At 38.4% G+C, this 16,989-nt stretch overlaps 1 protein-coding gene across 4 annotated transcripts in view; it reads left to right on the plus strand.

Moving 5' to 3' along the window:
- LOC139463737 (carbamoyl-phosphate synthase [ammonia], mitochondrial-like) overlaps nucleotides 1-13,802 on the plus strand; it is a 93,410-nt gene extending 79,608 nt beyond the window's left edge. For all 4 annotated transcript variants that reach the window (XM_071244989.1, XM_071244991.1, XM_071244988.1 and 1 more), the window contains 5 exons: nucleotides 2,399-2,473; nucleotides 3,470-3,634; nucleotides 3,942-4,054; nucleotides 8,265-8,394; nucleotides 11,970-13,802. In XM_071244989.1, the coding sequence (XP_071101090.1) occupies nucleotides 2,399-2,473; nucleotides 3,470-3,634; nucleotides 3,942-4,054; nucleotides 8,265-8,394; nucleotides 11,970-12,068 (582 nt within the window). In that variant the 3' untranslated portion in view covers nucleotides 12,069-13,802. The remainder of the gene's footprint in view (nucleotides 1-2,398; nucleotides 2,474-3,469; nucleotides 3,635-3,941; nucleotides 4,055-8,264; nucleotides 8,395-11,969) is intronic.
- Nucleotides 13,803-16,989: the final 3,187 nt, after the last annotated feature.

Here is a 16,989-nt window from a genome sequence, read left to right on the forward strand (position 1 = left end):
ATGTAATCAATTTATGTATTTGTACGACTTCATAGCACAAGTTGTAGATAACGGCAAGGAAATTAGAGCTGTGTTTTGCGATATCAGTAAAGCGTTCGATAAAGTTTGGCACAAGGGGATCATACACAAACTTAACTCACCTGGCATCAAGGGGTAATTATTAAGATGGTTCAAAGGGTATTTGGAAAACAGAGTTTAGAAGGTAATTATTCACGATTACAGTTCTAATGTAAGGCTAGTGACGGCCAATACCACAAGGATTAGTATTGAGGCCTTTATTTTTCCTTATTTATATAAATGATATTGTGGAAGTCATTGACAGTAATATCAGACTTTTTGCAGATGACAGGTCAATATATGTTGGTTGGTTTGTTGTTTAACGCCTCACTCAGCAATATTCCAGCTATATGACGGCGGTCTGTAAATAATCGAGTCTGGACCAGACAATCCAGAGATTAATATCATGAGCATCGATCCACGCAATTGGGATCGTTGACATACATCAACCAAGTAAGCGAGCCTGACCACCCGATCCCGTTAGTCGCCTCTTACGACAAGCATAGTCACCTTTTACGTCAATATATGTAACTGACGAAGACCCGGTCGTTGCTGCAAACTACTTGAATTATGACCTAAGTAGAATTTCTACTTGGGCAGACAGTTGAACTGGCAAGTTAAATGTAATCCAAACAAGACCGAATCCATCCAGTTCGCATGTAAAGTAACACCTATGAATGAACCAAAACTAAAATGAGTGACAATATTATCAAGGAAATTCAATCCCATAGATATTTAGGAATTAGTCTCCAATACGAGTGCTCTTTGGGTTAACTACCAGTGAACTAGTTAAAAAAGTTAGTCATTTGATAAACTGTCTCAGAAGTTTTAAATATCATTTAGATAGGAAAACATTAGAAACTATGAACATATAATTTATGTGCTAGGATGTGCTTAGAACAATATGTGGGGTGGTTCGTGGTACTAGGCACTGCAAAATATATACGGAAACAAATTTTAAGCCTCTTAGTGAAAGAAGACATTAAACCAAATTAACTACTTTTTACAAAATGGTCAATAATTTTGCACCAAGCTATGTTTGTGATCTCGTATCAGAAACAAATGACTACAGCCTTCGAAATAGTTCTAAATTACAGACTCCAAATGGCAGAATAGCAACATATGCAAAGTCGTTTCTTCATGATACAGTCATACTCTAAAATTCCCTGCCTACTGCAAATACTGAAGCCAGTACATTTAAAGATGTTAAAAGAATGATAAAAGGTTATGAAAAGCATTGCAACAAACATTGATTCAAACTATTGCTGGAGGTTCAACCAGACTGTGCATTGTCCACTAAGACTTGGCTGTAGTGATCTCTGTGCTGACGGATTTAAAATGTTTATATCAGCTAATCTAAATTGTTCTCGTGGCTACCACCCTGAAAACGCACTTTACTATATCTTTACCTGTACCAACTACACCAGCAAAAGAAAAGAAAATGCATTATTACTCCAAAGGTTATGGTCTAAAATCTATTCTTTATGGAAATGCAAATGCTACAGCAAAGATTAATTTAGAAATACTGAAATCACTTAATAATTTCAAACCAATCTCTGGCAGAATTCCAAACTTTGTTTAAATGCAAACTATCGTTTAATCTCCCATATGACTTAGATCGTTTTAGCGCGTTCAGAGTCGACAACTGTGCTTTATGCAAAATAATTACTTTATTACTTACCCTTGACTGTACAATATAATTGATGATATTGTATGACAACTTGAGCGGTATTGACATAAGTCTTTACTTGTTTAGCAATCCAGCTCAACACATTCTGTGAAATACATATATTTAAAGCAGTATGACGGCATGGCAACTCCAGTTTCTACACAAGCAGTTCTTCACATGCTGAGGGAAGGGATACTAAGGCGTCTTGGGTGTTCTGTCTCGAGGCGTTCTATCCACCTTTTTTCTATTATTCGTCGATAAGTTCTACCTTCTCATAGATTCTATCTTTCCTGAGGCCCTTGAGGGTATGGCAGCACTGTTGACGTGATTCCTTACAGGTTTGTCCCTCTGGTGTCTTACGTCTGCCATGTGTTTTTTTTATTCTTTCCCCAAGTGTTCATTCTGTCTCTCCTACATACACCACCCCTGGACACTTTCTACATATCCATATATTCCATGCTTCACATCCTTGCCACTCTTGAGCCCTGTACTCCTTGTTGTCCCTAATAGATGTTACACTTAAGGAGCCATCACAGGGCACATCAGGCAACATTTCTTCGAACATGAACATGTCTGTCTTCCATTCTCTCTTGCCGTCATGATGGGAATGAATACGAAAGAAGCTTTTATTTATGTTTAAAAAAATTCATGTAAACGAGTTGTTGATCCCAGGCGCCAATGTTCTCCTGGCCACGGCTAAAAGACGCTGATCCTCTGCTGAAGTGTGAGATGGCATCAACTGGAGAGGTACGTACAGACTTTTATGGCTGAAGTGTAAGATGGCATCAACTAGGTGCGTGGGTGAGTGGGTGAGTGAGCTAATAGTTAACGTCACATTGGCAATATTGCGTTGACTGCTCCCCTTGTGTCTTTTTTCTTATCCTACATGTATAAGTATTGTATATGCAACATGTAAAGCAGGTCATATGTAACATGTAACTCCGCTATTTGTTATTTATGAATCTTTCAGGCATTAAATTATATTAATTTTAATTAAATTAAAGATATTTTAGTTTCCATGAGATTTTTTGTTAAATTTTTGGCGGTGTTCAGAAACCCACTTGGGCCTTTATTGTATGTAAAACATGATTTTAAAGCACAAGTGCTGCACATTATCATGATGATCTTTTGTTAAGTCACTTCTAATCTGTTGTATCAGATTAAAGTTTGTTGAGACACGATCAATAGCCATGGCTACCGGTTTAGGGTGTATGACTACCCAGATGGCAGTTACCTCCTCTGAGGCGTCATTTTCTATTGCTGGGTAAACATGCAGAATGTATATAACCATACGACAGCGTCGTTGCCCAGGCACATCTTCGAAGATTAGAGTCACTTGCCAACCGCGCCTACAGTCAACTAGTAACGCAACAGGTGGTGTGATATGTCTGTTAAAACTGCTTAGACTTAAAATTGCTATCTCTTTAGATTTAATTCAATCTGTAATCAGTGTATTAGAATTAACAAGTTGCTATAAGTGCTGCAATCTTCTTACCTGTTAAGAGGTGCTCACGCTGTATGAGTCTAGCTGCTAATTGGTTACGTCAAACCTTAATACTTGTTGTAGTATTGTTCACTGACTTTGTTCAGTTGTATGATCTTGGTGATCTTCAAAGAGTATTGCTCAGTTACCTTGGAATTAGGGTCGAACGATGATTGTTATTAGACAGGAATGTCAAACCCTCCCTTTTCAGGTATTTTCACATCATAACGAGTTTTACGATTTTATGTTCATGTTCTCAGGTAGCGTGTTTTGGTAGCACCAAGTATACTGCATTTCTCAAAGCTCTTATGTCTGCTGGATTCCGCGTTCCTAAGGAGGGCAGCGGTGTCTTGTTAGGAATGCAGAAATCATTCCTTCCCCACTTCCTTCCAATTGGGAAGAGGCTATCATTGTTTGGTTATCAGGTAGGTCTTCCATCACAGACTGTAGTCATGGTTAGGTTAGAATTTGTGAACATGGTAGTTTCGGACCATCCAAGGCAGAGATGCCCCTGGTCATATACTCTCATTGATAAACTCAAATCACACAATTCTTAGCTGTGCCGTATTTCGTGCAGGATAACAGCCTCATTGCCGGGGTGATCGATGTTCTATTTGGCGAGTAGAGACACTACCTTTGATGAGTCAATAAACTTCCTTATTTCTTAGTTTAATATATTTGCCAATAGTAATCGTACTTAGATGACATAATGATTCTTATTTCTATTATTAGATGTATGCAACAGAGAAAACAGCTTCTTACCTGAACACGCACTACATCCCCACAGAAGTAGTCAACTGGCCGCCACCGTCAAATAGCAGGACGGACCACCCAACAGCAACACGGTAACACACCTGGCAGTGGGGTACGACATTGCGTCATGATAAGGGTATATCGATTACAAATACCATGTTGGGAGGAGGATTGGAGGGAGTCGGGGTAGGGGTGTAAAACGATTTGAATGCAGTGACGGATGATAAATTCAACTCTTCCGCGTGTTCTGGTTTATTACCATTTAGCCCTCAATTCAATGTACTATCGATCAGAATGAGGTAGTAATGGACAATTAAATCATTTTGAAAGTATAGCTTTTCAAATGCTTTTAAACCGAAAGCAAAATTTATGAAGTAATATCGACCACAACTAAAACGCCGGGAGACAACCACCTGTTGGCAGATTAAACTCAACCTGCGCTACACTATGTTAAAATGAACACACGATCAATGTGTCAATGTGCACAGAAGTTTAATTCGAACCCTACAATCTGGAACTTTCTAACTTTCAAGTCAAGATTGCCAAGATCATCACGCGAGAAGTGTGATAGTGTCAGCGCGGATCCGAGTGGTCAAGTGGCTGATCAAGGTACAGTGAACATAAAACTGGAAATTGGAAGGAGCACTAGTTCTTCACAAGGCTCAGAGTGATATGTGTCATGTCTTGAGAAGACAGTTGTTAGCAGAAGAAAAGACATATTAAAAACAAGATGAAAAGCTTAAATAAGCTAATAAGCTGTTTTGTTTTATATAGAACATAAGACGGTGAAATAAGTGATGTTCTAAATCTACACAACAAAAGATCCAGCCTTGCAAACATTGTCAATGACTCTGAGTGCAAAACAACAACCCAATCAATCAGTGAGACACTAGCCTGGTTTAAGAGGGAGCTAGCTAACTCAAGAGTGAATAAATGCAAGACGTTGACTGCTTACATATCGAAATTGAACAGCTTGAAAAGTCAAACAATGTCATGAAGGTAGAAATTGGAGATGCACACAGTGAAACTGCTATGACTCTGTGTGGGAAAGTATGTAAGGCTGTAGAACAGTAACGTTCAGCCAAAATAAATGACGTTAAAACCATGATATGTGAGAATCAGTTAGATATGAAGAAAAATAGAAAAAGTAGCGAAATCTGGATTTGAGAAACGTCACATTGTCCTTAGAACTACAGTGAACAAAATCAAGAGCAAGATGGATGACAGATGTTTGGATATTTCATGAATATAGACGAATGACAGCTTGGGATTCCTACAATGAAATCAGAAGTGACTCTCTTTAACCAAAGATTATCGTCAATAGAAACAGATATGAACACAATAGAAGCCCATTGCATGTTATGTTCAAAGATTGGTGATGTCAGAAAAAAGATTACTGCCGTTGAGAGAGATTGCAGAAAGTCTAGAGTTTCCACATAGGCAAATATCACATACATGTACCTATATTAACATACCTTAAACCATAGTTGTTTAACTGAAGATACAAAACTCAAATCCAAATCAAACACAGACTCCAAGCGTCAACAGAAATAAGGGCGGTCGGGTAGCCTAGTGGTTAAAGCGTTCGCTCGTCACGCCGAAGACCCGTGTTCGATTCCCGACATGGGTACAATGTGTGAAGCCCATTTCTGGTGTCCCCCGCCGTGATATTGCTGGAATATTGCTAAAAGCGGCGTAAAACCATACACACTCACTCACTCAACAGAAATAACCTAGTACACACAACTGTTTTGGGTATTACTGAGCCGGCTATTACTGCAACACGCATTAAGGAAGCTAGTGACCTGTAGTAAACATTGTTGACTTTCCCTGACACCACAACGAGAACTGTAGCTGACCACCTACGAGATCACAGCGGTAACTGTAGCTGTGCAAACCCCCGATATCACGAGAGATGTAATTTTCAGCCACCTCCTGACATATCAACCAAAGATACAATGTCTCTGACAAATGTTGCCCCTATGCCGAAAGTTGCGATGTTAAATCATTTTGAAGGAGTTATGTTGATATCAATGGTCCGAGAAGTAAAGATGCCGATTCTAAACAGCGCCTGTACTTGTCGCACCAATCAAGGTCAAGTGTTGCCTTATCTTAATGCATGTTTTTTAGAACACTGCGTTGATACATTTACAATAAGTGATCATCAGCTTCAGACCTCCAACCTCGCATTCTTGAACTTCCTGAAAGCTGTTTTTTTTTTGTATTGTTACAAAATTGCCTACTTCAAGTGATGCTCGTAGATCCTCTAAGAGTGGTTGAACTGCACTTCTATGTCACAAACGACTTCAGCTCTTTAAGTACTACGTCACATAGTTTGAGGATATTTACTCTGAATTGTAACAAAATGGCTGTGTGATATACCTAGGCAATATGAATGCCAAAATAAAAGAACCAAGATATCATATGCAAATGGATTATGGAACCTCTTTGGTAGAACTCTTCGTGATACATCACTTGCAAACATCAGGGAATATGAAGGATTGTTGTACAGGTCCAGTTTTCACGTTTCAAGCAGAGGCCCAAGAAACACCAATAGACCACATCCTTGTACCATATGAATTACTTAAGCTGGTCATCGGTGTAAGAGAGGACAAACCTTTCAATACATTTGACCATCATCCTGTGTTTTGCTGCTTGAACATCAAAACTGACACCAAAGAAACACATGTAACATCATTTTCGAGAAAGCAGTGTAAGGGACTACACGTATGCGGAATCTTACAGCCTTTGGGGAAAGAGATACCCCCAACTTAATGTTATAACAAAGCCATTGAAGGTATGTAGTGAGCAATAGAATGAATGTCTAAATGTTTCAATATACAAAAGGAATATCAAAAACAAAACCTCAGCAGATCCAAAGAGAGGTGTGACTCTTTCACATGTCATCTCAAAGGTATTCGAAATGGTAATGTGTAGAAGAATTCCAAAATTTCATAACTGCAAATCCTGCGTATTTCAGAAAAGTTTTTCCTTTTTCCATGCTTCCTTTACCCTTCAAGAAACAGATCAACACCACTTAGAGAGGGGGTCACAAAGCGACGGTGGTTTTCCTAGACATTTGATAGTGTTTGGCACTCCTCTGGATTTCTTTGGAAACTTAAAGAAATAAACAAAACTACTTCATTATTGAGGATATTTAGCAACATGTACTCTAGAAAGAAAAGCTCCCGGCCTGATTGGTTCAACCTTGAGAGAGATTTGCTCAATGCCAAACTGCTTGGTCTATATCAATGACATTCTCATGAATCTGTCAACAGCAAAGAAAGGTTCCATGGTTCTTGCTCTACATATATAAGCACCATCGATCAAGCTGCTGTGTTCCATCAAAGGTTAAGATAACTGAAGTGGTCATTTCCTTCATTATACCACGTCCAAGGGACACAACCATGCATAGCTAATTGCGGCCACCTGTGCCCCTAAATGCCCAGAGACGTCCTTAACAGGTCAATCTACATTGCATAAAACTCCCCCAGAATGAGAAAGACTTTGGGAACAGAATTTACATGGATGTAACATTATCTGGAAACACCCAGTGCCTTATTGAGCTGTCCTTATTAAGCAGTTGTTGCAATGAATTACTATATCTCCTTTCTCTGATTTCTTCATTCACTCAATATAACTGATTTTGTTTTGGTACGGGTTAAAGCAATACAGATACGAGATTTCAATTTCAAGATATGTAATGACAACCTAGTTGGTTGAAGTTTCCTAAAAGAATTGACATTTTTATGGTCACCATCAACATCATTATCAGATCCCCTACTGCTTACATATAGAGGTTAGTTAAAGGCCAAACTCAGCTTAAACATACCACAGACCAACAAACAGTGGCCATGTGCTAGAAAACCGATCATCAAGATAACTTGTGCTGAAAACTAACCTTGGCTATTTAATATACACACAACTTCAAAAACATAATAGCCGAGAAAAGCCCAAGTGGATCTTTAATATGAGGTAAGGAAATATGAGAATCCTCCTTTTCGTTGCATTCCAACCAAATGCAAACATGTTTTCCTCTCTTCACGAGCAGACATAAAAAACCAGCACACACGAAGAAGGTGGATAAGAGGTCCAGCGAATTATGAAAATCCTTCACTCACTAAAATAGCCTTGCTCCAAAGAGTACGAAAAGTACCGATCTATTAAATTGTTGTGAAAACTGTCCTCCAAACATTATGAACATTTTGGAGTTAGAGACAGGTTATTTTTGCTTCGATATATGGTTGTTTTCACTAATATGTTATATTATGCTTGCATATTCACATTTAATTCACATTTCAGATTAATTGAAAATGGCGAGATAGACTTGGTGATCAACCTTCCTAACCATCACACGACATATAACACAGAGAATTATCTCATCAGACGTGCTGCCATTGACCACGCCGTACCTCTTATTACCAACTTTGAGGTAGGTTTTGTCACATAATGGAGATTGATATTTACTGGGTACACATCCAAACAGTCAACTCTGTGATAGAAAAGACAATACACGCTAACTGACCATAACGTATCTGTTTTTAAGTTGTAAAGTATCAGGAACAAGTATATGCTACTGGGAGTATACTCGCAGAACCAGTATTCAGTCGTTTAAGAAAGAATATAGCACTATGCCAGAACCAGGCATAATAATATTGTCATCGTTCTTATCTAAAATCCTGTTAATTTACGTGAATTAGGCTACATAACACAAGACTCGATTGCTTCCCCTCGTTTTGTTAGCTCGGCTGCTTTGGACACTTTGTCGCTTGTTTTGGTCATCATTAACTTGGGTGTCTGTTGGTGACCGAGCTTATATCGACATGTGCTCCACACCTTAAAGTTTGATGACGGTACTCACAATATATTAATGAAACTAAGCCAATTAGCTTTAAGGCGATTCTTAATAACAACCGTTAAATGTACATCATATTTACAAACATGTTTGCATGTCTTATGTTTTCAAGTATTTCAGGGGCCACGGGTGGCCCATTCGTCTGAGGCGCCGCGCTTCGCCGTGCAGAGTTTGAATCCAGGTTCGCCCCGATTATGTTTCTAGGGTTGTCAGCACCATATCCGTGCTCGTGGGTTTCAACGAAGACCTGCATCACTTCGGGCTTTCCTCCCACATTAAGCTGGCACGCCGTGATATAACTGGAATACTGTTAAAAGGGGCGCTAAACCCAACTCACTCACTAAAGTATTTTAAACGCAACTTGTGTTTCTTTTGCTCTTCAGTATATATGTCAAATGTATTGATCACCATATCCTATAAATTGTGGTGTCACACGTTTGCTTATTGTTTCTGTATTAATAACGGATATGATGAATACTAGTCCACTTCTCATACTTCAGTTTAGGTTCAATTGCAGCTATCGTATCAGACCACCATTGATTCAACCGTATCTATCCTATGATTGCACAATACTATTTAGAAAGTGATCAAATGTAACAAATGTTATAGTATAGATTCTGTTTTGGGTTGAGTGCCATCTGGGATTCGAACCCACATGCCCAGAGTGAGCCACCTAATCGCCAGCACACAAAGCCAGCGATCTAACCCACTCAGCCACCGAGGCTTCCACAAAACGGAAGTCCACTACCTGGTAGTTCATAGCTTTAGGCCATGGGAGGCGTGCCAATAACACTTGTCAGAGGGGTACACAAAGTATGTGATCAAGACTACTAGTTGTCGGACTTTCCTTACTACAAGAAGCGTGTGGCATTCCAAAGTGGATTTACTGAAGGTACAAAGTACTAAGAGGTGTTTGTGGGTTCCTTTACTGTAAAGTAAGATTTGTTCACCATGATCTTACTATTGACCGATCTGTCGATATTATGCATATCTAAGTTGTAACTTAGTTCAGAAATCATGCAGATTCAAATATTTAACACCTCTAGTGAGAAACCCAGTATGTTCTACTGCCCATTGAGGGTCTAACAGCACACTAAAGTCCATATAGAGACTTTGAAAGACAAATGTACACGAAAGTTGTTACGAAATATCTGTGATACACGTAGCATTTAGTGATCAAACGAAGGCGTAACTGATGAATTCCTGTGTCCCTATGTGGACAACAACACAAGCTGAAACAACAACACCTTATTTCTAGGGGAGGCCACTCTAGTATTTTGAAGAATATCGTTTTAGCCCTCTAATCCGTTTAATGCCATATCAGGTTCAAAAATGAAATTGACACTAACTGTGATTATGTTATTCTGCATATTGCAAATACATTTGATAAAGAAACATGCAGACATTGTTTAATGTTGGACCAAAATGACATTTCAAACTGGGCACCATGGTGGTAATATACAACGTGGAATCAGAATTCTTTTTGCCTCAATCATAGGATATAAATGACCCATTACTATATTATGGTGCATATGATTTCATTAAAACTGTTGACAAGGAATATAGAATGAACACCTATGTGATGGTCTGTTTCGAAAAGAAAAATACACAGTAAGTTTGAACTTGTTCTGTCTTAAGTTATCAAGTGACTCACTTACATGTATCCACCGGTGTAGACCTAGAGTCACACCTTTCGCGATTGGCATCTATCAGTATAACTTTTGCAGCTAACAAGGGTAGGTGATCAAGCTGCTTAAATGTGAAGAATTCCTTTCAAATATTTTGCTACGATGGCTGGTCAAAATGTTCTAAGGCGGACTAACATTCAACTATGGCTATAACAAAGTGAAAAAGTCAATGTAGTACATTGTTTGAGGAGTTCATTGCAAGTTTATTTAGTCTGTTGAGGCCCTTTGTATATTAGTGATAGCCAGTTGAACGTGATAGGGGTCCAAATGGACACAAGAATAGAGAGGAACGAGCATCAAGCAGTCATCAAGGTTTTTACTTTAGAGAAAAGTACTCCCCTAGAACTTCATGACCGCATGTCACAAGTGTATGGGAATAAGTGCCCTAGCTATTCCACTGTTAAACGTTGGACAGCTATGTTTAAGGCTTGGAGAAGAAGCCTTGATGATGACCCTAGGTCTGGACGCCCCTCAACTTCCATCAATGAAGATTCAATCAAAGGTGATAGAAAAACTTACACTGTCAGATAGACGTATTACTATTGCTAAACTTGAGGAAGACACAGGTCTAAGCCATGGATCCATTGAAACTATTATTCATGAACATTTACAGATGAATAAGATATCTGCTCATTGGGTGCCAGAGAAAATTTAGAGCTAATTGAGGAGGATTTCGTCATTTCAAAATGAGATTAGTAACGGGTGAAGAAACCACTATGATCCCGAGTCAAAACGTCAGTCCAATAAATGGCACCATTCCACTTCTCCGGTACCAAAGAAATTCAAGCCTTCAAGACCAGTGAAAAAAATTATGGCCACTCTATTCTGGGATGTAAAGGGTGTGATCCCTATTGATTACTTAGAAAAACAAAAGACGATTACTGGTGCTTAATATGCTGATTTGCTTCATCGTCTGATATATTATAATCAAAGAAACGCGGTGTGGAATGCTGACTGCTGGAGTTCTACTACTTCATGACAATGCCTCTTCTGACACATCTTGACCTGCAAAGGCTGCTGTTCGACAATATGGGTTCGAAGAGCTTCCTAACCTCCATACTCGCTAGATGATTTCAACCTGTTTCCTAAACTGAAAGAACACATTTGTGGAAAGTGCTATGACGACAACGATGAGCTCAAAGCTGTTGTGAATGTTTTTTTTAGGGTGGTTTTTTTAGGGTGGTTTCAGAAAACTTCTTCCTGACTGGAATTGAAAAGCTTCTCTATCGATTTGAGAAGTTTGTATTGAACAACATGGCGACTATGTTGAAAAATAATATGAAAAACACTTTGACAATTGTTGGTTTTGTTTTTTAGACTTAGAGCTGTTTGACCAGCCCGCGTACCAGTGCTTCGGCTCAATGCGTTTATACATAACCTACCTCCTGATCTCCAAACAAATTAACAAACAAATACGCATGTTTTGCATATTGGTCAACATTTACAGTGTTTCTTTTGTTTCAGGTTGCAAAACTACTCGTTGAATCACTGGACTATGTTGGGAACATCACGGCCAGCAGCCTGTTTGACTACAGAAAAAATGATTCCAAGCCCAAAGAATGACCAGCAAGGAAGACCACATATAAGAAAAGGACACCATGCACATGTTTTCCTTTTCCTTATGTTAGTGTATCTTCAACTACAGGAATTTCAGTTAAATACTGAATTAAGCTTTCAGGTCTGCTCCTCTTCCCGACCGGCTCATTTCACCATCATTTGTTTCTGCAAGTCATTTTAGGTACTGTGGTAATTGAGCAATTTCTGTGAATGTGAGACAAGCTTACAATATATATGAGAGACTTCATATCAGATATACCTCCTTTATACCCCTGGAGGATATTTGGGCATATGATTTAATTCCATTTAATTTTAAATTGAAGAAGAATGCTTATGTACTCATATCTTTGGTATCGAAAATTGCTTATGTTTTGTCGAAATGCTTATATACACATAACTTAAGCATACTCCCTCACGACTGCAATGTGCTGGCACTTCATGTTTGAGACTGAAGGACATGGATATTACACTAGAAAGGAATATAACTTACTTAATTAGATGGCCAGGGGCATGGTGTTTTTTAAAGTCGCAATGAAGTATCACACCCGAAATGGTGAAGTAGGTGTCATAGGTGCTTATGATCTTCTCATGCTAGCTTGAGACATGTCATCTTCTAGGCTGCATTTCTACCCCTCTGTCTGAGCAGTCTGATGTGCCCAGGTGATTTACCACCACACCCTAGGTTTAGGATCTACACCAGTAAATGTTGCCTCTAATCATGTCTACTCTGCTTTACCTTGTAACTGATATGAACTACTTGTGATAAACACTACATGCATATGTGTATACCTAAAGCACGTGCATTGTAGTGATTAATATGAGGCGTTTGTATAAAATGGGCTGCTTCAATTTTTATGCATTATGCAAAGAACATTCCAGTTAAATCCCTACATTAGTTTAACCAGATTTTACGAGCTGAAAGCTGTAGTAGTTTGGTAAGTCATATATAACATTCTGCTGCTGCAAAACAATTGATGTCCGATCAGTAATTTTAATAGAAAATGTTATGTTTATATACTCGCCCTCAAAAGAGTGAGTGAGTGAGTGAGTTTGGTTTTACGCCGCTTTTAGCAATATTCCAGCAATATCACGGCGGGGGACACCAGAAATGGGCTTCACACATTGTACCCATGTCGGGATTCAAACCCGGGTCTTCTTCGTGACGAGCGAACGCTTTAACCACTAGGCTACCCGACCGCCCCTACCACCTATAGAAGCGCGAATACCATACATGTTGGTTAAGATATGAAGAATTGCTCATATACAAGAGCTATTAGATTGTTTCGATTCACATAAGAACATACTGATGTGTTATGCGAACCGACTGTCATGATCGCATCACGTGTGACGTCATAGATCCACGCACCATTTGTGTGGTGCAGGATTAGCGTGTAAAGTTTGGAAATCAAGTGCATCTCTTCTTAACGTACATACTTCTCTATGTTTCTATGGTTCGCGTTTCTTTTGGTGGTGAGTATATATTTGTATGACGCACGTCATGCCTTGCTAAACATGAAAGAACATACGCGACAATATCCATGAAAATGTCCTGCTGTTATCCCGTACATAAATATCCCGCATGTGTCGCATCACTTGCATTACGGGTTAGGAAAGTAGATATGTATCTTCTTAAAAAGTCTAAAGTGAATTATTTGTGTATAATTAGGGAATCTGGATTGCGACAAAATTTCCATTGTATTGACACACTGTGACAGTTATGTATTCATGGCTCTCCTGAGAGTGTATGAGTATTCCACCTTGAATAAATCATTTACATGCTCTCGGGGTTGTCATTTGTATCAGGAACGCAAGACGATGATGTTCACACACATAACGACACCCAAAGGTTCAAGTGATAATTAATTGAATTCAAACACAGTGAAATAAATGCAAACTGTTTAATGCTGAAAACATTTCGATCCTGGATTAACCTTTCGCTACATTCAACTATCATAAACTATATTGTAATGACACAGTATAATATATTATAATGCGCACTATATTGTTAAAAAGCAGATTGACCTAACGTATGAAATCATACCAACTGAGTGAGCTTAAGGTTATTATTTACTATCCGGCATAAAACCAACGACAAGCATTGGTAATGCATGGCTGATATGTTTATCCTTATAAGAACATAGATATGATCACCTTAAAGAAAAACCCACCTCTTTCCAAGATGTAAACAAAGGGAGGAGGTTTAACTCAAAATACGACCCATGCGAGGACTTGACTTTATTTCTTAGTATAACAGAATATAAAACACAACGAAATTCGGCTATAAATTAATAGATTTTTAGCTCAACCGACTGAAATTAAAGTCAGCATATGTCATGGCCTGCTTGTCCGGCGTCCGTAGTCGTCGTCAGTAAACATCTTCTCATCAGGATCTGATGGTGGAATTATCTGATGGTGGAATGTATGTTTTGTCCTTATAATGAAATCATAGTTTGGTCTAACCATCAAATTTTCCTGACATGCAAAACACAGAAATTCCTGCGAATACCGTTCCTTTATTACATCGACACCAATAATTCTGTATTTTGGCTGTCACGACACAATAAAAACCTTTAGATTTTCGACAGAAGTCCTCTACACTAAACGGACACAGTCCTCATCTTCAAACTATGACAGCAAATATTTAAGTTTCTGGCTTCTCCAACTCTGCATCAGAAGTGGTGGCGCGATCTTGGCGACCTTCTTCATCCACCATTTATGACAATACATGGGGTAAGTTGGGGTGCATTTGGCGGAGAAACAGGAGACAGGGAATGGAATGTAACTATTCCCATGGTGGAGGTCTTCTTGCTCCATCTTAGTCAAGACAATAAGTTTCATCATGGTACTAAAGAAGGATATAGATCATCTTTAGTCTCGGTGCTTCAGTATGATTGACTTACCATAGGAAATCTCCCAGTACTTAACAGACTGACGAGATCCTTTCTGCTAGAAGATGTCAATCAATCAATCTTTATTTCAAGTACTGAAAAGGCCATAGGCCTATAGTACATATATACATACACTAGCGATGGGTGCAATAGGAATTACATATATCGTAACAAAATATCACATCTATAATGCAGAGGATCTGATGTTCATTGCATGATATATATACATTGAAAGATATTTTGTGACTGTTTCATTTTGGGATGACATGAGGATATAAAATTTGTCTATTCTAGGATTCAGATAAAAATATTTATGTATGTATTCTTTTCTGATATTTGCATACAATGGACAGACTAGCAAAAAATGGTATTCATCTTCTATCTCTTGGCAAGTACAATATTTACACAATCTAAATGTCTACCTTTTTCTATTAGAAGGTCATGAGAACCACATCTGAAACGGGATAGTGCTGTTCGGAATTTCTTAACATTTATATCCAAAAGATATTTTTCGGTCAGAATGAATGATTTAAAACAGGTGTAATGCTTTAACTTATTATGTAAGTTTAGTGAAGAGTACCACTTTTGAAAATACATATCTTTTAGCCTTTGTCTTAAATTATATATGAAACGATCTGGTACTGTTACATGTTGCTCTCTCCAAATGTACTCATACCCGCAAGATTGGAGTATCTTTTTGACACCCGAGGCCCAGTTATTTTTACCTCTGCTATCGTAAAGAATCATCATGTTATAGCATTTCTTTGGGAATCTGGTATTTGGCATTTTAAGCAATTTTATCCAATATTTTATTACTTTTATGTAACTGAATATATACATTGGGTATCTCCCACGTTCCCCGTAAACTGTAACATTTGGAGTGTTGAAATTTACTCCTAAAAAGCTTTTATACGCAAATAGATGTACCTTCTCTATTGTATCATAGTTCTCTAGGCCCCAGACTTCAGCACCATAGAGTAAAATAGGACTGATCTTAGTGTCGAAAATCTTAGAGAATGTTTCAAAGCTAATATTTCCAAGGGGTTTTAGGTTTTGTAAAATGCCAATTAAAATCTTTTTGGCTTGTAGTGCGGCTTTGTTGCAATGCAGTGACCAAGTAAGTCGATTTGTAAAATGTACCCACAAATATTTGTAACTTTTTACAACCTCAAGTTTTTCACCTTTGTATAGCCATTTTTCTCGTTTTGATAATTTCCCTCCATTTTTGAAAACTACAACCTTTGTCCTTTGACCTTCAATTTCCATTTGTTACAATAATACTCAAGTTCATTTATTAACTTTTGAAGTCCAGGTACTGTGCTCGAGAACATAACTATATCATCAGCAAAAAGGAGTAGGAAAAGTTTAATAGTTTCTGGATGGAGTTGGATACCCTCGTTACAATTTTCAGATATTTGTATCGAAAGTTCATTTATGAAAAATGAAAACAGGAATGGACTTAGAATACATCCTTGTCTAACCCTAATATTACAGTAGAAGGAATCAGATAAGGTGTTATTGTTTCGAACACAGACCTTCACATTGTGATATACACAACATAGTAATTTACCAATTTTAGTACTGATACCTTGAGATTTGCAAAGGGACCACAAACATGTTTCTGTTAATTGAGTCAAACGCCTTAGCAAAATCAACAAGATGATGTCAAAACTCAACTTTCCTTTCCGAAGTGGAATTTATCTGTGGTATTGTCTGCATTGATTATGGAACCATTTGAACCATTAGCACGGGCGTTACTGCTTCAAATATCTAAATAGACAGCTTTCCTGCTAGAGTGAGTGAGTATGGTTTTACGCCGCCTTTAGCAATATTCCAGCAATATCACGGCGGGGGACACCAGAAATGGGCTTCACACATTGTACCCATGTCGGGAATCGAACCCGGGTCTTCGGCGTGACGATCCAACGCTTTAACCACTAGGCTACCCGACCGCCCCCTTTCCTGCTAGATATGGCTACAGCTGGTAGTGTCGGAGAAACATGAACTGGACTTTTCTGGACGTAGAGTATTGGATCTCT

This window comes from Haliotis cracherodii, unplaced genomic scaffold (genome assembly GCF_022045235.1).
Source record: "Haliotis cracherodii isolate W230 unplaced genomic scaffold, xgHalCrac1.p SCAF_16, whole genome shotgun sequence".
In the NCBI taxonomy this organism is placed as follows: domain Eukaryota; kingdom Metazoa; phylum Mollusca; class Gastropoda; order Lepetellida; family Haliotidae; genus Haliotis; species Haliotis cracherodii.